We start from the raw sequence: 26,131 nt of genomic DNA on the forward strand, positions 1-26,131 counted from the left end.
TAAGTTGACTGAAGGAATACAAATGACAAATTTGGACATAGAGGCGAAATACAAGCAGACCAATGAGCAGATCGGTGGCGAGATAAGCATGATGAGGGGCGAGATCAAGCACAACAAATAAGAGCTGGATCAGAGAGTGTGCAAGTCAGAAAAAGGGATTAAATAAATACAGGCACAAATGCAAGAAATCCGGGAAGAAACTCAAGCGACAAAGGCGGCTATGTCATCCTGCAGTGAGACGCAGAAAACCATCGAGCTGCAAATAAACGAAAGGGAAGCCACACCTACTGTGATTACACAGTCTTATCACAGTAATGGAGAGACGAATATAGAAAATGTAAAAAATGGAAGCCCCACTGTTATCAACGTAATTAAAACATACGATGACAGGCCAAAGCATTTCAATAACATGGCCAGGATCTCACCTAAACGTTTCCTCGGGGAGATGGAGGACTATTTTAAAAAACATAACATTCCTGAAAAGAAGAGGTTAAAGGTCATAGAAAGACACTTAGACTCAAACCCTAGCCTATGGTTCCAAGCCTTTAAATATTAATTCCACGAGTATAGCGACTTTAAGACGGCTGTCTTACGGAGATTTTGGAATTCTGAGGTGCAGCAAAACCTACGTCTGGAACTCTATTCGAGAAAGTACGCCTCAAATGGTCAAACCAGATACAGCGACTATTTTGCTCATCAGTTCCATCGTTTCCAAGATCTTGATCCACCACCTAGCAAGCTAGAGGCAATTAAAACGATACAGCGACAAATCCCACCGGAAGTTCAAAGAGTGTTAGCTGCTGCCAACGTAGAAACCGCAGTGTAGATGGAGGATACTCTGAGGCAGATAGACATGACCACGGTACCACACACCAGTAGATTAATCAGAAATGAAAATGGTGAGGAAAACGTCAATGTGCTTATTCAGGAAGATAGGGCAAGAATATATCTGAGGAACAGAAGAAAATAAGTAGGAAAATAGAATGGAATGGTCGGGAAGATAGAAGGAAAGAAGAAGAAAGATGCCATTGTAGGAAAAATTCTTCTAACCATGAAGCATATACCGGAAATAGAAGACACAAACCTTATATGCAGTACAGGAATCAGTTTAGAGAAGGAAGATACAATCCTGGCAGAAGAATCGGATACGGAAAAAGAAATGATAGGGATAATCGAGATAAAGTGTACTACAACCGAAGGTACATTCAAGAGTTAAGTGAAACCCGAGATGGCAAAGACAAGTGGGAAAGAGCAATACGAGACCAAGACGTTAATGCAGACGTAGAGGGGGCTGAAAATCTCGAATTGCAAATGTACAAGAAAAGGAAACAAGAGGAGCAAAGACTCAATCCGAACACGAAAGAATTCGAGTGTAGGAGAGAGGAAGAGAGGATAACAAGCAAAAACGCCAATTTCCGGATAGATGGAGAGATCGAAAATGCTGAGGACGCAGAAAACCACAAAATTCTCAGTTATTTAATCACACAGGTAGATTCATGGGAAATTGACTCAGAAGACTTGATGAAAGATTTATCGCCAATCCCCGGAGGAGAAAATATAGCTTACCTAACATAGTGGCCAGATTTGGTGAGTTAAGGGTACATTGTGTCTTAGACACAGGCGCCAGCATCAGCGTATTATCCAAAGAATTATTCCAAGACATCGAAGGTCCAAATACTTGGGATAATACCGGACAAAACGGTAGAATGTGATATCCAGATATACCTCGAGATCAGCATCGGAAGAATGAATTTTGAACATCCATTTATTATCATGAATAAGATCAAGTATAATATAATACTGGGAATAGATTTTATGACAGTGACTGGAATGACGATAGACATGGAAAAGCTGGAAGTGAGATATCCTATGGATGGCAAGGATGTAAGAGACGGTCCAAGAAAGGAATAAAATAAATGAGGATATCTACATACCAGACGGCATGAAAATAGAGGAAGAAGAAGTAGATGCTCAGTCGAGAAATCTCCACGAAATTGAAACGGGAGAGAAGGAGATAGGCATGACACAGGAAGAGATAATGAATGATATTGAGAAGGTCATGGCCACGGAAGAGGAAAGTGAAACGCCAGACATTACAGAGGCGATTGCTAATGCCAAAATTTTCCCTACGGAGAAATAGATACTTCACGAAAACTTGCGAGAATATTCCGACATATTAAAAACAAACCTGTACAGAATCCAAATTTCAGATATAAACTACTGGTAAACGATTGGACAACTTACAAATGTAAATTGTACGGCATACCGGAGAATCATTTCCGAGAAGTTAAGAAAATAATTAAGGAAATGGAAGAAGACGGCATAATAGCTAAGATATCCAGTCCATATTTAAACCCGTTGGTTATAGTAATGAAAAGTAACGGAAAACTGAGAATATGTTTGGATGCGCGCCAGATAAACGGAAAATTAATACCCGAATATAATCAGGTACCAAAGATTAAGGATATTATTAAGCGATTTAGAGACATGAAATACTTTACGACCATGGATTTCACCTCTTCATATCATCACATCGCTTTAGAAGAAAAATCCAGATTGTTGACAGGATTCATGTTCGACAATCAAACGTATGTTTATTGCAGATTTCCTTTTGGGATCAAGTATATTTGCGCAGTCCTAGTAAGAGCTTTAGATAGGAACTTGACGCCAGAAGTGAAAGAATTCTTGACTTATTATGTGGATGACCTTATATTAGCAACCAAAACGTTCCAAGACCATTGTGACAGCCTGACGAAATTATTCGAAAATCTGAGGGCAACAGGATTCAGAATAACCCTAGGAAAGTCAAAATTTTGCCAGGAAGAGGTATTATTTGTCGGGCATATGATTGATGGCACAGGCGTACCACCGAACCCTGTAAAAATTAAGGCCATATGCGCATTTTCTCGTCCGAAACGGATGAAACAAGTTAGTCAGTTTCTTGGCATGACCCAATTTTTCTCCAACCATTTCCAAGACTATGCCCGATCAGCAGCACCCTTACAAGATTTATTAAAAGCAAATAACAGATGGAAATGGGACGAGAAGGAAGAAAAGGCATTTCAGGAAATCAAAACGTTGTTGTCGAAAAGCATAAAATTAGGTTATCCGGATTATGAAAGAGAATTCATAATTCAATCAGATGCTTCCAATATAGGTATAGGGGCATGTCTATACCAGGAGGAAAAAGATCAACCTCAGAAACGAACATATCTGAAATTTACTAGTCGAAAATTAAGAAGTCATGAGTTGAATTACACGACCACAGAACAAGAGTTGCCGGCGATAGTATATGCTCTACAACAATGGAGGAAAACTATCTATGGTTATCAGAAAATAATTAGATCGGACCATAAAGCACTGATATTTGGGCTCAAGGCTGCAATGACAAGTGAAATAATAACGAAGTGGATGATGTTTACTCAACAATTCCAAATAAATATTGAGTATTGCAAAGGGAAGGATAATGTGTTGGCGGATGCTCTAAGTCGCAATCCTGTTGAAACAGAAGAGGAAATCCGTAAAATAGAACTGATCCCATAGGATGAAGAGTTAGTGGAAGAACTGAGGGACTTGAAAAACTTACAACGTGTAGATGAGAAACTGAAGCAAATAATAGATAGATTGGAGGACGAGAATTTGCGAGGATGAGGCAAAAGCGAGGATAATGAGAGTATATGATATTAAACAGGGGATGTTAATGGCTACGGTGGGTAAAGACCAAGGAAAATGCGAATTGTGTTGTATGGGAAAACCTGAAAGATTATTATCAAAGAGGGGAACACAATTCACGTCTGCAAAATTTAAAGATGCAATGACGGAACTTGGAATCAAACACATCTTTTGTTCGGTGAGACATGCTGCTGCTAATCCGGTAGAGAGGTGTATGAAGGAAATAGCAAAATTCTGCCGTATTTATTGTTCAGACTGTCATTGGAGATGGATAGACATTATTAGAATAAAGGAAGATAGTGTCAATAACACAATACACGAATCCATTGGACAGATACCGAGCATGGTACACCATAATATTCGCCCCACAGGACCATGGGATGCAGTAGTCGAATTATCCATCGATCAGAGACCAAGTCAGGATGAAATCAACCAACTGGTTAGAGAAAGGATGTACAGACAGTGTCAAAGACGGCTAAGAAGAGTATAACACAAGAGGTTCCACCCTAAACTGAAGGTGATCTCATATTGAATAAAAACCCACAATTTCCAGTGTGTCAGTCAAAATGTCCTGAAAATTCATGCACTTATTCGACGGACTGTTTGTAATAAAAAATCGTTTAACAATAACGCCTATGAAATACGCGATATGGATGGAAAGTACAAAGGTATTCACAATGCCTCTAACATGAAAATATATTTCAAGGAGTAGTGAAAGAAATGTAGCCAAACGTCCCAGTAAGGCAAAGAAGATACGAACAGCTACCACATATGAAATGGATAGGACATTACATCCGAAGGAATTAGAGGGAACACGCACCAGAGTACGTAATGAACAGCGAAAAGTCACATTGTAAGACTAAGAACGAGTAATGTAAATATATGGCAAGCAATATATTTAAATCGATGTAGGGGAAATAATGTGCCATTTCACTGTCCCAACGTGACCTATGTGGAACTAAAATGGAGGACAAGTCGTCAAAACGTCAATAGGAAAATGTCAGAGTAGGACTATAAACCAAAAGAGTAATGTTTTCGTTGGGCGATTGAAAAGAGCGGAGCGTAGAAGGCAGTGGTAAAGAAAGAAGTAGGAAGATTGTTACGAATTATTTTTGCAAATGAACGTTCATTTCGTACTACAAGAGAACGTCGAGGAAGTACTGAAGAGGAGAGAAAGTAACGTTTTAATAAAATATTATACCATTAATAGATCATAGTTTGTCCACGAACTATTCTACGAAAGACCAGCGCTCAAGAATACTGTACTCCGCAAAATTAAATAGAACGCGCAGAATATAAAAAATTTCCGCATCACTACATCACGATTCCTACCTAAGGCGACGTGTTAGCCAATATAACCAACTCCAAGAGGCTACCTACCAAGAATACCGACAGAACGGAAGAGAAGAAAATACATATATTAATAATTAATACAATTCGACTAGAATATTCATAGACGTGTTACAAATTTTAGAACAAGTCTCAGATTAATTTCTAAAGAACAACATTCTTATATTATATGTAAATTGAAGTAAAACATATCCATAAAATGACAGCATTAACCAAGCTGACGTCTTGTTTTGTTCCAACGGCTCGAGACACCAACCGCATGATGAACTAAGAAAATGGAGGCGAAGCTACCTAGAGGAAAGCGGCGCGAGTTGACGATTCTAGACCATGAGGCCTGGTAACCAGTCGAGACAAGCCCAGATGTCCCTAAACAGCTGAGGGAGAATTCCGTGAGCCGAACCCGCATGTGCAAGCACCCGGACATGAAATGACAGCGTGGGATCCAGAGCAGAGATAGGTCCTTGAGTCATTTGTATTTAAATGGTATTTTATTTTTGAAGTGCTATCTTGATTGATACAAGTGAAAATAAATATATGAGAAGACAACTTCTATAGATAGGTTGGAGGTCGATAGGTAATCATCGAACCTGAATGTCAAATCCATGTGTAGGATATTAATAACCAGTGATAATTAGCCATGCGTTTGTAATGCTGTCTATATTTAATGAACAGAGATTAAGTTTTTCTCCAAGTGAATTATATATGAATTTATGGTAAACATTAGGTTTTGTAAGTGCTTTTGACACCATATAACAGTCGAAATGAGATCGTAAGTAGGATTTTTTTGTTGGCTAAATAGAATAATACGGTAATATTTCATGGAAACATTGAAAGATTGAGATTACAACGGAATGATAAGGTAGAAGGTCAATGGTGACAGTATGATATATGTCAATTTGGAATGAGTTAACGCGTGTATTATGATGTGAGGAGTTATATGAGATGAATTGTGAAGCGATGTTTATATATGTATAATGGTATGAGGTTATGATAGTTAATGTTGGTGATGATTATTATTTCATCGTGAGTGAAGTCATAGGTTATTTTTAGCGATGATAATACTTCAAGTTACGTGCTTATGAGATGATGGATGATGACAGTTTGTCTTCAGTCGACCGTTATTCCTTGATTTAGCCGTGAATAGCATATGATACGATCTCAGTAACGCCCGTATGTTGATGTTCAATTTGTGGATTACCAGATAATTCCTGATGAGAAAAATGATATCAAATTAACCCACATCCACATGTTTCGTGTAATCGTAGGAATTCCCATACTGATTACGAAAGCTTAGGAGCTTATTCTGAAAATTTATCCGATATCACTGGTGACTTATCTTTATAACTGAGGATGGTTAATAGCAGTTAGAGTCTTCGTACATGCTGGACCACCTGTGTATGTATACAGTATGATTTGGTTACAGGATTGTCAGGTGTGCGTGATAACACAATGTTATGACGAAGATATGCACTTAAATTAATTTATACTCACAAATAAGAGATCACTTCATATAATTTTTGTTAAAGTATGGTATTTGATCGTATGATTCGTGAAATATAATGACTCAAATGGGTTATCTTTGTCTCTGCAAGAAGGCATACCAAGAACCATGAAAGTTTACTTGAAGGTATATTGAACAACCTTGAAAAAACCTTGAAAAACCATGAAAGTTTATTGGAAAGTTTACTAGAAAGTGTATTTGAAAGTGTGATACATGTCTAGTGTTTTAACATTTTCTGAGTACATATTCTCATGTTAATCCAGATACTCTGTTCAAGTATGAAAATGCTTCAATTAAGCGAAGATATCTTATTATAGTGAAATTAACGAATGCTAGATGAAGACGAGATGAATGTTAGGAGGAATTTCACAAGGATTTATAAGAAAAACCTGTGATTCTAATTTAATTTTCTTTTATTGCGATGAAGTATGAAAACTGCGTCCAATATTTTGAAGCTCTCAATCAATGATACCGTACATATTGTGATTCGATATAGTTTCTTTTGTCTAATTAGATACATCTAATGTTTACAATTTAATGCTTTCCAATTTAATGATTTCAATTTAATGTGTTCCAATCTAACATTTTTAATTTATTATTTTCAACGTAAGTACTTCATATTTTTCAAGAACCTTTAAATACTTCTTACCTACATTCTCAAGGGAGAATTTATGACAACTTTTAACTTCAGACTTACCTTTATTTTTTCTAAAATAAATACTACATGGTAAAAATTAACCAGTCTTTCAATGACTTCTACTACATGTGCTTTGATTTATGTGAAAGCTAGCGTATATTTTATGTACCGAAGGTGGAAACTAATTAGGGATACGGGTAGCAGACGTCCACCGCGTAAGTTAGGTTTATCCACTTGCCTGTCCGGGATCTTTTTCTCATGCGGTACCCATAGCCCATAAACCCTGAACAGCGAGAAGATGTGATCAATTTCGAGCTAGCCTGGATCTCGTGCGTCCCAACCTGGACGCGGAAACGGCGCACTATCGAAGTCTTGGTTAAGTGCTGACCCGAGGAAATAACAGTGAAGGTGCAGCCAACATTTGAAGAGAAAGGGACTCTGGATCACGTCTTACAAATAGAGACTCCTGAATGTTTTCTTGATCCATCAAGTTATAGCTCATACTGGAAACATATTTTGTGTCACTGCCTGGGTCTTTCGTTTTATATACAACGCACTGATGTACACACAGATGAACAAGTGACCTGCAGAGTATCAGTATCAGAATCTCCTGACATGTTCACAATACAGACATATTCTATGTTGGTGGATTATCAATTACCTCCTTCATTTCCAACACTCTGAACATTTGGATCCCAGGCGTTCTTAAAACATCTTGCAACTTTAACACGCTGATAGCTGCCTTAATAAAACAGACTCTGTATTTATGGTTTATAATGGCAATTATGCCATGACTGAGTGACTTAACTGCTGGTTGTGTTGGGTGGCATAAATACCACCTCTACATTAGGTAATTCCGGGTCATAAAAACGATGCACCAAGCAGTGAGCCAAAGTCAGCAAAATAATTTTCTTCTGTAGAGCCATTCGCTTTCGTACCTTCACAAGCCAGCTACAGAAGAGGGTAGTGGTCATCTATGCTTTGTTATAAGTGTTGTAGTTGCATGGCAAATTGAAGCTGCTGGTAGTTTTAAAGCACTGTATTTTTATACTTTTAAAAGACTAGTGCCTTTAATTTTAAATATAACCAGACTATAAGCTCTGAAATGCATTGTGGAAAAAATTAAAAATTATGACATAAACAGTACTAAATATTTCATTGTGGCTTTAACTTTTTCAGAGCCATCTTAATTTCAACATAGTTTTATTGTCAGCATCTCTCTGCTGTGTTTTCTGCCATGGCATTTTATGTCCTTCACCTTCAGTGTTTCTTATTGGGCATCAGATTAAAGAAGACTCCCACTCCATTCATGTTAAACACGTCTTGCAGGTGGTAGCGGCAGCATATGGACTGAAACTCCCGCACCCACTTTTCGTTTGCCCTCTTCCGTGTTTACTTTATTTGCCTTCCCACAGATACTGACAGCATCAATTCTATATCTCTTCAGAAAGTGCAGAGCTAGCGCTGGGAGCACACAAGCCTTTTGTTGAAGCAGAGGACCAGAAAGTGGGATATGGTGTAAATGCAGGGGCGGTGCGTGGTATTGTTGCAGGTTTGCACAACTCCCAATAAGTTTACGCTTCATTTGTCATTTCTTCCTATTTTTCAGTTTAATAAACCTAACATGTACTCTAAAATGTGTTAAAACCAAGCACCTTTCGTCGTCCGATGTACTAATGCTTCGTAACGAACCATTAAACTCCGCCGTCTTCAAATCAATCTTAGGGAGTTGACTTTCCTACGCCAACTCCCTAGCGCACAACGCGCCGCTGCTTAGTTTCAGCAGGGTCGAGGCTAAACCTGCATACGATGTATAGCATCAGGTAGCAAGCCCGCCAGTATCGGTCCTAGGGAGTTGCATGAGACCAGCAAGTCCCCTATCGGAAAACAATTCCAAATGTCCCCGTTAGATTGCACCACTCTGCAGAGATGACTTCATCCCTGCTTTCTCTCCTCTCGCAACGGTAATTTCTTTTCCACGCCACTCGGGTAAGGGTAAGCTGCACCGCACCAGTAGACCGCACCATTCACAATGTGACCAACATTGGTACTTCATGGGCAATCATAACCTTTTTTAAATCCCGAAATTTGTCTTGAGGATATACTTTCGGAGGAAACGTTTTCTGAACAGCATAACTTCATGTTATACATATGCCAACCCACTGGCGTAGCCAAGGGGGGGGGTCAGTGGGGCCCCCCCCCCCCAAAAAAAATGTTTCCTGAACTAGACGGAGGATCAGCCGTTGTTTTACGTACGGTACGAACAACTTACAAAGTTACGCCGAAATATTAAATTAACGTAGCGACAAAGAATCTACTAGCAAGGCTCAATACGGTCATTCATAATTCTCAATATTTGTACTGCTTGAATGAAAGGAAAACACTTAGGATTGCGATGCGCGGGGATACTTCACTGTAGAGGCCTCGGTATTGGGAATGCAACTGTGTGTTGACAAATGCCAAAGATGAGGAAAAGGGCAATTAGCCAGGGATTACTCAATAGGGGGCCGGAACGTGACCATCGAGATAACGGTGTCCACGGCCAGAAACAGTTGTAAGCTTACAACATCGTGTCAGCTTTTGCAGATCGGTTCCAGGAAACTGGGGTTGTACCGTGGTTGAAAGATGTTTTGTGTTTAAGTTGCAGCGTTCGGAAGACTGTGACAGGATTGTGAGCTGCACGTTAGTTCTTTATTTTGTGCCATATAAGTAACTTTATTTGAAGACGGACCGTTTTGTCACTAAGGGTAAAATAATGTGCACCCTCGGTAAGTTACGATTTTTTGTAATTCTAACAGTTGCAAGACAGATCGCAAATGCGTGCCTTAGTTCTATAGGTAGGTCTATATATTTTGTCAAATTCCCGGGGACTGATTGGAACCTCAAATGGCACCATCAAAAGTGCATGTAACTATCTTGTAATTAGCGGACGTGATAACTCAGTTCCAATAGTTCTATCTTCTCATCAAGACGGCCGAGACTTGAGTCGCAGTCGATGCATGAAACATTTTTAAAATGGCAAGTCACGTTCTATTGATTCAGATTCTACTTAAAACACTAGGTCGCGTGCCTTACCTTTCTTTAGTACTTTTGAGTCATAACCGCATCATTTATGATGGTGTATTTTGAGTATCAACCATTCTTCGGGCTTACCTTGTACCTTAAATGGTGAGTGGATGCAGTGGCGTACCCACGAAATAATTTCAGTGGCCAAGTCTAGGCAAGTAGCGTGGAATACAACTTTTCCTTGGAAGGGGTTGTGGAAAGAATTAGAATTAGCTTTACGTCGCACCGTAGGTCTAATGGCAACGATGGGAAAGTAAAGGGTTAGGAGTGGGAAAGGAGCGGCCGTAGCCTTAATTGTATGTTGTATGTTCAGTCTTCAGCCCTAAGGCTGGTTGGATCCTCAACAGCTCCGCCATCAGCTGTCATTAAGGTGTGAAAATGGGAAACCACGGAAAACCATCTTTAGGGCTTCCGAGAGTGGGGTTCGAAGCAGATGCAAGCACACAGTTGTGCGCCCTTAACCGCACAGCCAACTCGCCCGGTGGATATGAAAATAAAGCCGGTCCTACCAAGTGCGGTGACGGATCTTCTGTAGATATTGATGGTTTTGATTGTTACCATGTAATTATATCCATCAATCGAAATCATAGCTTCTGTACTCTAAACCGGCTGCATTATTGAAATTGTTCGTAAAATTGATAATATCGTTCTTCATTTTTTTTCTAAAAAAGGAACCACTTTGGTACTACGCCCCGTGAAGGTGACTACCTGCCAAGTCGTAGATATTTCGATCACGGGAGACTCATGGCCAACTCTATTGCACCCCCAAACAAGGCAGTATCTTCACGATACCATGCCTTTCTTAACTCTGTCAATGGCGGGCATCGAATGCAGGACGCCTTAAGTCTAATTCTAAAATAAGGAGACCTAAACGTAACAAGCCGACCCCGCGGTGTAGGGGTGGCTTGCCTGCCTCTTATCGGAAGACCCGGGTTCGATTCCCGGCCAAATCAGGGTTTTTTACCTGGATGTGAGGACTGGTTCGAGGTACACTCAGCCCGCGAGCTTACAATTGAGGAGCTATCTGACGGTGAGATGGCGGTCCCGGTCTAGAAAGCCTAGAATAACGGCGGAGAGGATTCGTCGTGCTGACCACAGGACACCTCGTAATTTGCAGGACTTCGGGCTGAACAGCGGTCGCTTGGTGGGCGATGGCCCTTCGGGGCTGTTACGCCATGGAGTTTGGTTTGGAAAAGTGTACAGAGAAGGAAGCGACACCCCTGCAAGGCTCTTTAGCTTCCAACTAGTTCTTCCGTCCGGTCTCGTGCATTTAGGACAGTTGGAAAACGTACGCCTTAATAAATGCTCTTCATAAAACCTGTGCAAACATACTAACTGAATCTATGTATAACAATAATCACAAACGCCTCCTTTTCATGTGGTTCAGTTGGTTGAGTCGCTGTCCTTCTGAGTCCGAGTTCGCAGGTTCAAATCTCGACTTTGGTCGGTGGCCCTCAAAACGGTGTTGAAATGGCACCAGCTCCATGTAGTTGGTTTCTGGCATGTTAATAAAAAATATAGATACGAATATTAGCGTCATAAAACTGTAACTTTATACTACTATATTCTGCACCCCAGGCTTGCGATGGAAACGAATTAACAATTGGCTTTACGTCGCAACAACACTGATAGGCCTTATGGTGACGGTGGGATAGGACAGGCGTAGGAGTGGGAAGGAAGCGGCAGTGGCCTTAATTAAGGTACAGCCCCAGCATTTGCCTGTTGTGAAAATGGGAAACCACGAGAAACCATTTTCAGGGCTGCAGACAGAAGGGTTCGAATCCACTGGCTCCCGGATGCAAGCTCACAGCTGCGCTGCCCTAACCGCTAGGGAAACTAATAGGACAAGGTAAACACTCCCTAGCATATGTTGTGACGTATATTTTTCTTTACCAGCTAACAAAATATCCATACCCATACCCCTTACATTCTATATTTATTTATTTATTAGTGCCTTTTTTACAGTGGCGAAGTTAGGGCTCGAGGCCCTCTCGTACACTTAACCACATATTAATCACAATCTTAAATAAAATACGGAGATACGTAAAACAGTTAAAACTACATAAATTAATATAATTCAAAATAAATTTAAATTACTAACTAAATTAATATTTAAAAGTGCGGCTCCATGGCTAAATGGCTAGCGAGTTGGCGTTTGGTTACAGGGGTCCTGGGTTCAAATCCCAGCAGGGTCGGGAATTTTAACCATCATTGGTTAATTTCGCTGGCACGGGGGCTGGGTGTATGTGTCGTCTTCATCATCATTTTATTCTCATCCCGACGCGCAAGTCGCCTACAGGGGTCAAATAAAAATACCTGCACCTGGCGAGCCTAACACGTCCTCGGACACTCCCGGCACTAAAATCCATACTCCATTTTAATATTAAAAACTCTTAAAAATGACTAATCCTCAGGCACGTACACATTCACACTTCAACCATTCAGTCAGCTGTCCTCAGCAGGTAGTCTCGGCAGGTGACCTTAAATCTTGATCTCTGACCTGAGCTGACAGGGAATTTCATAATATGGCGCCGATCACCACAAATTATCTATTAATTTTATTTGTGCGGTGCAGTGGAATAGAAAGAAAGGATCTAGAACGTGTATTTAAGTTGTGAAATGATGGTAAAAGGTGATATTAGAAGTAATATACAGTGTCTGACTTTCAGCTAACACTCCTAAACACCATCGTAAAAGTGTGTAGCTACCGGCATTTATCAGGCTTCAACCATGAGACAGCCTGATAGTATGGGGTGGTATGAACTTCGTACCCGACGTTGTAAATAAATCGCAGGCAAGAATTCAGTGCTCGTTGAAGTTTAAGTGTTTCTTCTCTCGCCATATCAACTAAAACAACGTCACGATAATCAAGAATAGGGAGAATGAGTGTCTGTATTAGTTTGGCCTTTAGCTCCAATGGCAATATATCCCTCTGCCGTTTAAGAGGGTGAAGCACTCCAAAAGTCTTTTTAAGTATTTCTTTCGTGTGACCAGAACAATCAAGTGTTTCATTCATAATTAAGCCGAGATTTTTAACCGCTTTACTGTAGGGAATAATGTTACCATTCAGTAGGATAGGCGGGATTGCGACATTGTTTGAGCAGCTCAGTAATTTTCGTGATCCAATTATGATTGCCTGAGATTTTGTGGAGTTTTGTATAAGAGAATTTCGTTGTGCATATATACTGAGTCATCGGAGATCATTGTTAATATCTCGTCTTGCAGTGTCGATATGTTATTTCCTGTCACGGATGGTATGTCAGTGATATAAATACAGAAAATTAAGAGCCCTAGAATACTGCCCTGTGGGGCACCACTAAATTTCATTTTCCATTTTGACGCCTTGTCGTTTACTGTTACACGCTGTTGATGGTTACCCAAATAATATAAATATAAAACTAAAGTGCAGCCAGGTCGAAATTTAGCAGTTCCATTTACTTTATCATAGTCGGAATTTTTATAGTGTCAAAGGTGCTACTGAAGTCAGGAATGATAAGTATAGTGAGCAGTCGTTTGTCTATAGCGTTTCTTCTTACCTTCAAAAGTGCTGCCGCGGTACTGTGACCCTTCTTAAATCCAGATTGCAAAGGGTCCAAAGCAGCATTTTTATTTAGGTATTCCAGAACTTGCTCGTATACTAAACGTTCAAATGCTTTAGAAAGCGTAGGGAGTATGGACACAGGACGAATGTCAGAGAGTGATTGTGGGTCTAAACTCTTAGGTACCAGTATAATATTCAATATTGTCTGTCTTCCAGACAATAGGGAAAATTCCGTTTAGTAAACAGTAGTCAGTATGTGCGTCAGTATAGGCAGGACAGCACCCATAATGTTATGTATAAACGTAAGAGGAATATCATCTACACGCGTGGCCTTTGATTTAATCGAGTACAAAGCCTTTTTAACCTGATTTTCTGTGACACTGTGAAATGTGAATGGTGGATTGGCTGGAGGGGAGGGCGGTGAGTCGGTGCAGTTAATTGGGGTAGGTTGAATATTTATTCTACTAGAGTAATCGTTCAGTTCGTCAAGTAGAATATCAGGAGTTGTCTGGCTCTGTTGATGTTTTCCTATTCCCAGAGCTCTAAATTGGTCCCATGCGCGATTGGAATTAAAGTTGTTAGCAAAATTCCGGAAATATGCACATTTTTAAAATTTCTGATTAACTGCTTTGTGCGATTTCTTAAGATGCGGTAAGATTCTAAGTCTGTGTCATCTAAAGTTTGTTTATAATGTCGAAATAACGAGTCACGGTGGGCCATCATTCTTTTGTTTCAACATCTATACTAGACTTAACTAAAATTGGCGTCTGACAGGTAAGGTTGGAGGGAGGAGCACTGCACTGCCATTTCACGATGTTGCCACATTCCAGCATTCCTTTCTACATGCTCTTACCCCTCGCTTCCGGCTCACTTGTTCCCTCCTTCATTCTGACCGCTGTGATCTATTGTAGACTACCTGGCCACGCGGTGTCGTCCCATTTACGATCACTCTTATACAAACAATCAGGTTCTTATCAGTGACATACAAACAGTCAGGTTGCTGTGAGGGAATTCCTTACTGAAGGATTGGTACAGGAAGACATCCCTCAAGTAACTGGCGAAACTGGGAATCTTACGAATCGAATGTTGAAAGTCATTAAATTCCAATTAGAAACTTACTAACGGCCACTCACACTGAATTGCTTGCGACAAGATCTAGTTCACAAGTGAAGTGAGAGGTTTGGCAACTCCCAGCAAGACGAGCTGCCCTGAAGTTTTATCTCCATGGCAACCGCAGTCGCCCCACCCTCGTTTCCATAGCAACCACACAGCCACTCCTTTTATCCCGCCTCGGCAGGCAGTAAACGGACCTCCCTCTAAGAAATGTCAGACGCCAACTCTCAGTATTAGCAGTATAGCCATGGAAAAGAAGGGCGAGAAATCTTTATTCGACGTTTATGTGTGTGTTTCTTTGCCGCATTAATCGTATAAAATGTCACTTCTTTATAGCTTATCCCATGACCATTATTATAATAAAATTACCGCATTTATTTTATGGCTTGGGGACTGGGTGTTTGTCCCAACATTTCCTCTTCATATTCAGACAACATACTACACTACCAAGCACCAAAGAAACACACAGCATTGATTATATCCCTCCATATGGGATTGGCGTCGGGAAGAGCAGGGCCAAATTCACATGTGCGACACACTTCGCACCCGTGACTCCACAGATGTGGGAAGAATAAGAAGAAGAAGAAAAGAAGAAGAAGAAGAAGATGATAATGATGATGATTACTACCAGCTTCTGGAATCCGCACGAATCCACCACTCTTACTTGGAACCAAGGACACTCATTTCCTTTTTAGGTATTCTATACCACCTAAACTCTGGAAGTTTGGACACCTATCAAAATAAATGCCCCCCCCCAAACTGAAATCCTGGCTACGCTACTGTGCCAACCGTAAAACGAGCTTTGTGCCAACAATGTCACATGTTGGTAAACGGCTGGACTATTGCGACATGGAGTTGTTGGTGTTAATATAGACGTTATGTTTACATTTATCACGTGCAGGTCTTGGTGTGTTTTGAGGTGATTGAGTGTTTTGGTTCTAGATAAATTTTTTTGTGCGTTATTAAAACTGATGGATCTAAATTGTGAGTAAGAGTTCGTCACAAAGCTGCCGGTGTCTGTGTAGTTTAGTTTCAACAAATAGTGTATACGATTTTGGACAAACTGAAACCTCGCCATGAACTATCGTCCATCTATTTAGCACAAGAAAGCAAAACAAAGTCACCTACGTACAGGCCATGAAGGCCCTTGTAGGAGTGGAAGGTAAAGATTTCCACCATTGTGGTTAGCTCTACGCCTGGCCACCTTTTCCCCTAGGAAACTGTTCAAAACTGTTCGGAGAGACATGAAAGACACGTCCACGACAGATTACAAAATGGCGCCGACCGAAGGTATGGGCTATGTAATCTATATCAAGCAAGGAATAGTCACCTGTTATGATGACTCAGAGGGCCATATACGTCATGGAATGGTCAAGTATTCGAGTAAAACGGACAGTGGACGGTCTACAGTATTGTTTTCAAAAAAATAGAAAAAACATTATTATTAAAAAATCTTCATCTTGAATTTTCACGACAACGAGAGCGGACGCAATCACCGACAGCGGAATAATTCTTTAGTAGAAGCAAATGAATCGCGCATAAGAAAAGAAATATTTTAACGATTGATAAGAATAAAGAATAAGTTTTCGTCTAGATTCAAAAGCAGTTCAGACGAAAATAGACGTACTGAAGTCGTTACGTACGAAATTGCAGATACATCGAAGAGCTACGGAGAAAAATAAAAATAAATAAAATTAAGGATTAAAGATGTCAGAGAAGAATAGCATAAATGGCTGTATACTGTAATATAATCTTCAACTTTGAGACTGACAAGAATATGATCAAGATGATGTGCTAAATTCACGTGATGGACCGACCTGGGAACAATTCATCTTACCATACGACCAGACAATGACAAGGAAGGCAGTGGGTAACCATCCAACCGAGCCCTGACGGAGGAAGGCAACGGGAATCCTGATAGTACTTCCAGAACGAAGGAGCGGATGACGTGCCAGATGTCTGATCCGTGACCGAACCGAAGACCCAACTACATCCATTGGGAACGGAACAGCTGGACCAGGGACAACCACGAGCGAGCTAAGTCATTCATAATATTTTATTGTATAATTTTTGGTTTGCCTACACATGTACCTTAGGTATGTGCCGATGGGCTAATTGTAGACCGATAAATATGGCAATGCAAGTGAGGATTACCAACGATGTGTGAGATAATTAAGTTCGTAGTTACGATTTAGTAATATAGCAATAGTTTATGCTATATCGACCAGAATACTTGTAGGAAGCGTGAGGTTTGAAGAGAAATGTGAAACAGCTGATTGAAATGACATACTGCGAGATTATAGAGATTTCATTGAAGTAATGCTTAAAGTTGACGTCACGAATGGTTGTGCGCGGTGTAGAAAGAAACAAATGGAATTACGCATTGTTTGGTTCATAGAAAGGGCATTGAACTCGTTCGTAGGTTATGAGAAGCTCTGACTTGTAAATATTATTAAGTAACTGTGTGGTATTTTAACGTAGTCGTGAAGTTGGGAACGCGATATATTATTATGGAGGCTACGGTGTTAATATTAAATGGATGTTGTAATAAGAATATGATTATGGTAATTGGATGAAAGTTTCGAGTTATATATATATATAGTGATATGAGATGGTTTTACGCAATGCAGGACCATCGTGTACCTGCAAGTTAAGTAATGCCACACTACAAGTTTAATTTATGATTTGTTTAAGTAAGAGTGCCCACACCGCTGGAGCTACACAAGCCAAGGTACGAACTGGATTTTCTATTATAGATGTATGCTCGTGACGTAATCGTATGTCAGTGTAGATGATTTATAATGAACATTAGAATACTACGATACTTTGAATAGCTGTAGTTAACCAGATACATTACGACACCGACGTATATGAGATTATGTTTCTAAAACCCGCGGCATAGCGCTTCATAGTAACTGCATAAGAGAGAAGTAGCTTGCATTGTAGTTGAATGTTATTGATAGATAACTATAGAAAGGGACATTGAACCTAAAAGGACATGTGTAAGACAGCCAAAGATTGTGTTGAAATTAGATAGATAGCTAGATCGATTAATATTTCTCCGTTTGATCGTACTTTTCTTTAACGAACTTCAGCTAGGGAAAGGCTAGAGTAGGAGCCGTATTTAACTGGCACTAAGAAGGAATGCCTTAGTTCGTAAGTAGTTATCCAAGCACAACGAGATCGTTGCAACAAAATCAAGACTTCGGATTTTCACTTGAAATTATCTTAATTTACTTAGATCTATTTTTGATTTCTTTTAATTTATTCATATCTATTTAAATGTACTCCAATTTATTCAGACTTAACTTATTAGTGTATTTGAGAGGCATTTCGGCTGGATATTATGTCCAAGTGAGACTGGTTTAATCAGACTAAAGAAAGTGAACTATCGGAAATAGTTATTTGTGTCGATGTTATACTTACATTGCAATTGCGAGGTGGACCTCAGATGTGTCCAGTGATCTATTGTAAAAGTGTAAATATTGAACTTCTACTTCACAAAGGAACTGATCTGCTTAATAATTTAAATACTAAATATTATTTTCGTTTATTTACGAGCCGGCGCTGACTCATTCTCCATACGTATTTTCAGTCAATTTTAAATAATGCGTCGCATAATACGGAAATTTAATAACTTAATATTTTATTAATAAATATCTTGTTATTTTTCTATAATTGCTGGTGTCATGAATTCCTTAATTACTGTCTAGTTTGTAAGTTAATTAATGGCAAAAAAAGGTACCGTGTAATTAAGTGTTCATTTAACTATGGTAAGTTCTCTCGAAGTCAATACTCTGATAAGGTTGTCGGCGATGATTATTATTATATCCTGAGTAGCGATAGGTGTCACCCGTGAGTTGGAATTTTCTTGAACTCACGTAAAGCGAATTCTACAGTAAGATTACATGTCTTACTTACAACAAGAAAACCCTGAGGTATCCGCTGAGCGACTCCATTTCGTCAAACTAGGCTACCCAACGACGAGTAAAAAAATGGAGGTATCGGGTAAAGAATGTTAATCCGTCTGCGGTTACAACCTCAGTCGCGTACCTTTTAAGTATTACGTAAAGAAGAGGAGAAGAGACAGATAAAATAACAATTATTACAATTTCTCATTATTTTCTCAGTGATCTTAACTTCCATTAATAAATACTAGGTAATTTCATTTCAGTTGAATGATGTCCCACAAGGTGGTGCTACAGTATTCCCAGTGCTGAAGGTAGCACTGTGGCCCAAGAAAGGAAGTGCTGCATTTTGGTATAATCTCTATAAAAGTGGAGATGGAGATGCTTCAACAACTCATGCAGCTTGCCCTGTGCTTGCCGGATCCAAGTGGGGTAAGTAATAATTGTGAAGCAATTAACATTAATTTTTCAAAATCAATCACTACTTATCTGCACATAGGGCAGTCTCCCAGGTGGCAGATTCCTTATCTGTTGTTTTCCTAGACTTTTCTTAAATGATTCCAAAGAAAATGGAAATTTATTGAAGATCTCCCTTGGTAAGTTATTCCAATCCCTAATTCTTCTTCCTATAAACGAATATTTGCCCCAATTTGTCCTCTCGAATTCCAACTTCATCTACATATTCTGATCTTTCCTACTTTTAAAGATATCACTCAAGTTTTTTGTCTACTAATGTAATTCCACGCCAACTCTTCACTGGCAGCTCGGAACAATTATGTAAAGAATGATTCTATGACTAATGATCAAAATCATATTAAAAAAGCCTTAATATTTACAATAGTATTTTCCAATGATTACAAAAATTGTGTACGCCATAAGTTGTAAAATGTGTGGATCAATTAAAAATTTTCAGTATATTAAAATCTCATCCTGGTAATAATTAAGAAGGTGAGTCAGGTACCTAGTGTTTCGTAATGGAATAGCCTGTTGAGCGGCGAGTATACGTGTTTTGAGCAACTGAATGGCACATGCCAAAGCATCAAAATATAAGAAATTGATCCATTTTCTCCAAAATCTGTTGTATAGTGAACTTACATAAAATCAGCTTCATGGTCCGTATCGCATTTACACAGATTCACAACTAAGTATTTTTTTTAATTTTCCACCTTGTCGAAACACTAATAAGGTGGAAAATAAAAAATACCACACTTAGTTGTGAACTAGCTGATGTACCCGTGCTTCGCTACGGAATTCTACATTGTATACAGAATTCTACGTTAGGTATGTAGGCTATACGTTGTGAGCAAGATTGTATTAAATTGCAAAGCTCTTAACATTACCCTGGAAACGCGTCGGCGATGTCACCAAACATCTTTTCTCATATGAAGACTGAGTTAGGGAATTTTCACTGTAATGGTAGACTCGCTGGCATGCCATCAGTCACAATAAGGTTCGGAGGCTTTCATTTTAATGGTAGACACTCACTATCCACCTGCCTTTTTACATCCTCAGAAAGACTGTCTTAGTGGTTTTTCCAACTGATTGCAGGAATGTTGGGGACAGCACAAACACCCAGCCCCTGGGCCATTGGAATTAACCAATTAAGGTTGAAATCCCCGACCCGGCCGGGAATCGAAACCGGGACCCTCTGAACCGAAGGCCAGTACGCTGACCATTCAGCCCACGAGTCGGACGATAGGACCAATAACATAGGTATTTAAAACTTAAATTTTAGGCGCCTTCCCCTGAACTACAATTTAATCCAGTTTGAATAAAGTTGTTTATAGCTTAGACTGTTGTTTCTCATTCGTAGTCTCTATGTACAGATTTTCATTAAATTCTGTTAAGCCATTTTCTCGTGGCTCGGCGTTGATATGGTCTTACCAACAAATATACAAATTGATGAATATTTGTGTTATCATAGCCGGTACGCTAAAAATGTATAAGACGTAAATGATCAGAAATGTTACCATAGCCGGTACGCTAAAAATGTATAAGACGTAAATGATCAGAAATTTAATTCTATATGACTTTCGTTATGTAGTATTTATCGATACGACCACTAATCTATATATATATAAAGTAGCTTGTCCTGACTGACTGACTGATTCATCATCGCCGAGCCAAAAGTACTGGACATAAAGAAATGAAATTTTGGACATAGATTCATATTAAGATGTAGGTGCTCGCTAAGAGAGGATTTTTTGATATTCCGTCGCTAAGGGGGTGAAAAGGGGGGTGAAATTTTAAAATGAGTGTGTCTATATCTCAAAACTTTAAAAGTTTACAGATGTGAAAATTGGTATTTAGAATCTTCTTTAAAAATAAGGAAACACGTATTTTTTTGTTTACAGACAATCCCAATAGGAGGGGTGAAAAAGGGTGAAAAAGGGGTTGAATGCCTTTAATCCGGATGCGCTACGTATATCTCAGAAACTGAAGATATTACAGACCTCAAAATTGGTACTTTTGATCGCTGTGAAAAATAAAGAAACACGTATTTTTTTGTTTTTGGAAAAATCAAATAATGGGAGGGTGAAAAGTGGGTGAATTTTTAAAATGAGTGAATCTATATCACCAAACTTTTAAAGTTTGCAGATGTAAAAATTGGTATTTAGAATCTTCTTTAAAAATAAGGAAACACGTATTTTTTTGTTTTCGGAAAATCGCAATAGGAGGAGTGGAAAGGGGTGAAAAAGGGGTTGAATGCCTTTAATGAGGCTACTTATATCTCAGAAACTGAAGATATTACAGACCTGAAAATTGGTGTTTGGGATCTCCTTTAAAAATAAAGAAGCACGTATTTTTTAATTTCTGGAAAATTCAAATAAGGGGGGGGTGAAAAGGGGGCAAAATTTTAAAATGAGTGTATCTATATCTCAAAACTTTTAAAAGTTATAGATGTGAAAATTGGTATTTAGAATCTCCTTTAAAAATAAAGAAACACGTATATTTTTTTCGGAAAATCCTAATAGGAAGGGTGGAAGAGGTTGAAAAAGGGGTCGATTGTCTTTCATGAGTCTACTTATATTTCAGAACCTGAAGATATTACAGACCTGAAAATTGGTATTTGGGATCTACTTTAAAAGTAAAGAAACACGTATTTTTTCGTTTTTGGAAAATCCAAATATTGGGGAGTGAAAAGGGGGGGGGGCTGAATTTTTTAAAATGAGTGCGTCTACATCTTAAAAGTTTAAAGTTTACAGATGTAAAAATTGGTACGGTAGTTAGAATCTCCTCTAAAAATAAAGGAACACGTATTTTTTGTTTCCTGTAAATCCCAATAGGAGGGGTGTAAAAGGGTGAAAAATTGGTTGAATGCCTTTAATGAGGATACATATATCTCAGAAACGAAATATATTACAGAACTGAAAATTTGTATATGGGATCTCCTTTAAAAATAAAGAAACACGTATTTTTTAGTTTTTGGAAAATCCATTAATGGCGGTTAAACATGAGTGACAAAAGGGGGTGAATTTTTTGAAAGACTATATCTACAGAATCTCTTGGAAACGTAAAATGTTACAGACGTAAAAAGTGGGTGTTTGGAATCTCCTGTAAATGTAAAGAAACACAGGTGATTTTTTTTTTTTTTTGGAAACTCCACTTAAGGGGAACTCAAAAGGGGTGAAATTTTACAGTATATCTACAAAAACTTAACATGTTACAGAAGTGAAAAATGGTATTTTTATCTCTATTAAACATAAAGAAACGTGTATTTTTAGTTTTCGGAAATACCACTTGAGTGGAGGGGGGGGGGTAAAGGTGACTGAAAATGGTGTTGAATTCTTTTAATTAGGCTACTGATATCTCAAAAATGAAGATGTTACAGACGTGAAAATCGATATTTGCAATCTGCTTTAAAAGTAAAGAAACACGTATTCTCGGAAAATCCAATGAAGGGAGGGGTGGTGAAAGAATTGAAAAATTAATTGACTTAATTGTATGAGAATACATACATCTAATAAAAACTAAAGTTGTTACAGACGTGAAAATTCGTATTTGGATCTATTTTAAAAACAAAGAAAAACGCGTTTGGAGGGGTGGGCATCTTGGAGGGTCGGAGTGTAAAGGAGTTGAATTCCTTTCATGACGACACATAAATCAAAAACTGAAGAAGTTAGAGTCGTGATAATTGGTATTTAGATTATCCTTTACTATTAAAGAAACAAGTATTTTTGCGGGAAAATTCACTTAGGTGGGGGGGGGGATAGTGTGACCTGAAGTAAAAAAAGTAAATTATTTTTATGGGGATACTTATATCTCAAAACTGAAGGTAATAGACGTGAACATTGGTGTTTGGAATCTCCCTTAAACATAAAGAAACAAGCCTTCTTTTAATTTTTTTTGGGTGGGGGAGGGTGGCGGTAAATAAACTTAACGGCGGTGCTGTGTAGGAGGAGGTGAGACCAATTGATATTACTGTTCATAATGTACTTATAAGGATCCTCCGTTGCTCAGGCGGCAGAGCGCCGGCCTCTCACAGCTGGGTTCCGTGGTTCGAATCCCGGTCACTCCATGTGACATTCGTGCTGGACAATACGGAGGCGGGACAGGTTTTTCTCCGGATACTCCGGTTTCCCTGTCATGAGCCACTCCAGCAACACATAATAATAATAATAATAATAATAATAATAATAATAATGTTCCGGACCGTCGTCAAATGTGCGGACCGCGCTGGAAACGGGTCCTGGACGGCTAATGACTAAGAATGCAGTCCGGCCGCGGGTTCAGTGCATCCAAGGCGCCCAATATGACACCACGCCTGATCTCCTGAAGGATTTTATCCATATTAAAAATTATTATAGGAAAAGATGGCAAAGATTTACGGACCCAACTGACCGGGAGGAATACCTGAGCCTAGCCCGGGAAGTACGAAATCGATTGCTGGAAAGAAAGATTGATAAATGGGAGGAAACGTGCCGTAATCTAATAGAAAACGAGTCAGATCCGGAATTTTGGTGGATTCTCGCAGAAAACGAGTCAGATCGCGAATTTCGGCGGATTATATATATCTAAAACAATAAGCATTCAATTATACATTTCAGTATAATACCGTAGCGAAGCACGGGTATCTTGCTAGTCTATATATATAAAATAACTTGTCCTGACTGACTGACTGATTCATCATCGCCGAGCCAAAACTACTGGACATAAAGAGATGAAATTTTGGGGATATATTCATATTAAGACGTAGGTGCTCGCTAAGAGAGGATTTTTGGATATTCCTTCGCTAAGGGGGTGAAAACGGGGGTGAAATTTTAAAATGAGTTGCTCTATATCTCAAAACTTTAAAAGTTTACAGATGAAAAAATTGGTATTTAGAATCTTCTTTAAAAATAAGGAAACACGTATTTTTTTGTTTTCAGAAAATCCCAATAGGAGGGGTGAAAAAGGGTGACAATGGGGAAAAATGGGTTGAATGCCTTTAATCAGGATACCGGTACCTATATCTCAGAAACTGAAGATATTACAGACCTGAAAATTGGTACTTTTGATCTCTTTTAAAAATAAAGAAACACGTAATTTTTTGTTTTTGGAAATTCCAATTAATGGGAGGGTGAAAAGGGGGTGAATTTTTAAAATGAGTGAATCTATATCTCCAAACTTTTAAAGTTTGCAGATGTAAAAATTGGTATTTAGAACCTTCATTAAAAATAAAGGAGGAGTGAAAAGGGGCTACAAAGTGGTTGAATGCCTTTAATGAGGCTACTTATATATCAGAAACTGAAGATATTACAGACCTGAAAATTTGTGTTTGGGATCTCCGTTAAAAATAAAGAAACACGTATTTTTTTGTTTCTGGAAAATCCAATTTAGGGGGGGGGTGAAAAGGGAGTAATATTTTAAAATGAGTGTATCTATCTCAAAATTTTTAAAGGTTATATATGTGAAAAATGGTATTTAGAATCCCCTTTAAAAATAAATAAATAAACACACGTATTTTTTCGTTTTTGGAAAATCCAAATATTGAGGGGTAAAAAGGGGGGAGGGTAAATTTTTTAAAATGAGTGTGTATACATCTTAAAACTTTAAAATTTACAGATTTAAAAATTGGTAGTTAGAATCTCCTCTAAAAATAAAGGAAAACGTATTTTTTGTTTCCTGTAAATCCCAATAGGAGGGGTGTAAAAGGGTGAAAAATGGGTTGAATGCCTTTAATGAGGATACATATATCTCAGAAACGAAAGATATTACAGAACTGAAAATTTGTATATGGGATCTCCTTTAAAAATAAAGAAACACGTATTTTTTAGTTTTGGAAAATCCAATTAATGGCGGTTAAACAGGAGTGACAAATTGGGTGAATTTTTGAAAGACTATATCTACAGAATATCTTGGAAACGTAAAATGTTACAGACGTAAAAAGTGGGTGTTTGTAATCTCCTGTAAATCTAAAGAAACATAGGTGATTTGTGTTTGGAAACTCCACTCAAAAGGGGTGAAATTTTAAAATGAGAATTTTTACAGTTTATCTCAAAAAACTTAACATGTTACAGAAGTGAAAAATGGTATTTGTTATCTCTATTAAACATAGAAACGTGTATTTTTAGCTTTCGGAAATACCACTTGGGTGGAGGGAGGGGGGTAAAAGTGACTGAAAATGGTGTTGAATTCTTTTAATTAGGCTACTGATATCTCAAAAATGAAGATGTTACAGACGTGAAATTTGATATTTGCAATCTGCTTTAAAAATAAAGAAACACGTATTCTCGGAAAATCCAATGAAGGGGGGGGGGGTGAAAGAATTGAAAAATTAATGGAATTAATTGAATGAGAATACATACATCTAATAAAAACTAAAGTTGTTACAGACGTGAAAATTCGTATTTGGATCTCCGTTAAAAACAAAGAAAAACGCGTTTTGGGGGGAAACCATCTTAGAGGGCGGGAGTGTAAAGGAGTTGAATTCCTTTCATGAGGACACATAAATCAAAAACTGAAGAAGTTAGAGTCGTGATAATTGGTATTTAGAAGATCCTTTACTATTAAAGAAACAAGTATTTTTTGCGGGAAAATTCACTTAGGGGTGGGGGGTAGTGTGAAATGCAGCGAAAAAGTAAATTATTTGTATGGGGATACTTATATCTCAAAACTGAAGGTAATAGACGTGAACATTGGTGTTTGGAATCTCCCTTAAACATTAAGAAACAAGCCTTCTTTTAGTACTTTTTGGGGGAGAGGGTGGCGGTAAATAAACTTAACGGCGGTGGGGTGTAGAAGGAGGTGAGACCAATTGATTTTACTGTTCTTAATGTACTTATAAGGATCCTCGGCAGCGCGCCGGCCTCTCACATCTCGGTTCCGTGGTTCAACTCCATTCACTCCATGTGAAATTCGTG

The 26,131-nt window shown here is 38.6% G+C and overlaps 1 protein-coding gene across 1 annotated transcript in view; it reads left to right on the forward strand.

Moving 5' to 3' along the window:
• The window catches only part of LOC136859314 (prolyl 4-hydroxylase subunit alpha-1-like), a 618,020-nt gene extending 598,792 nt beyond the window's left edge, over window positions 1–19,228 (forward strand). Inside the window, exon 15 of the mRNA XM_068225775.1 lies at window positions 19,055–19,228. Coding sequence (XP_068081876.1) covers window positions 19,055–19,228 — 174 coding nt within the window. The remainder of the gene's footprint in view (window positions 1–19,054) is intronic.
• Window positions 19,229–26,131: the final 6,903 nt, after the last annotated feature.

The sequence above is a fragment of the Anabrus simplex genome, chromosome 1, assembly GCF_040414725.1.
Source record: "Anabrus simplex isolate iqAnaSimp1 chromosome 1, ASM4041472v1, whole genome shotgun sequence".
In the NCBI taxonomy this organism is placed as follows: Eukaryota; Metazoa; Arthropoda; class Insecta; order Orthoptera; family Tettigoniidae; genus Anabrus; species Anabrus simplex.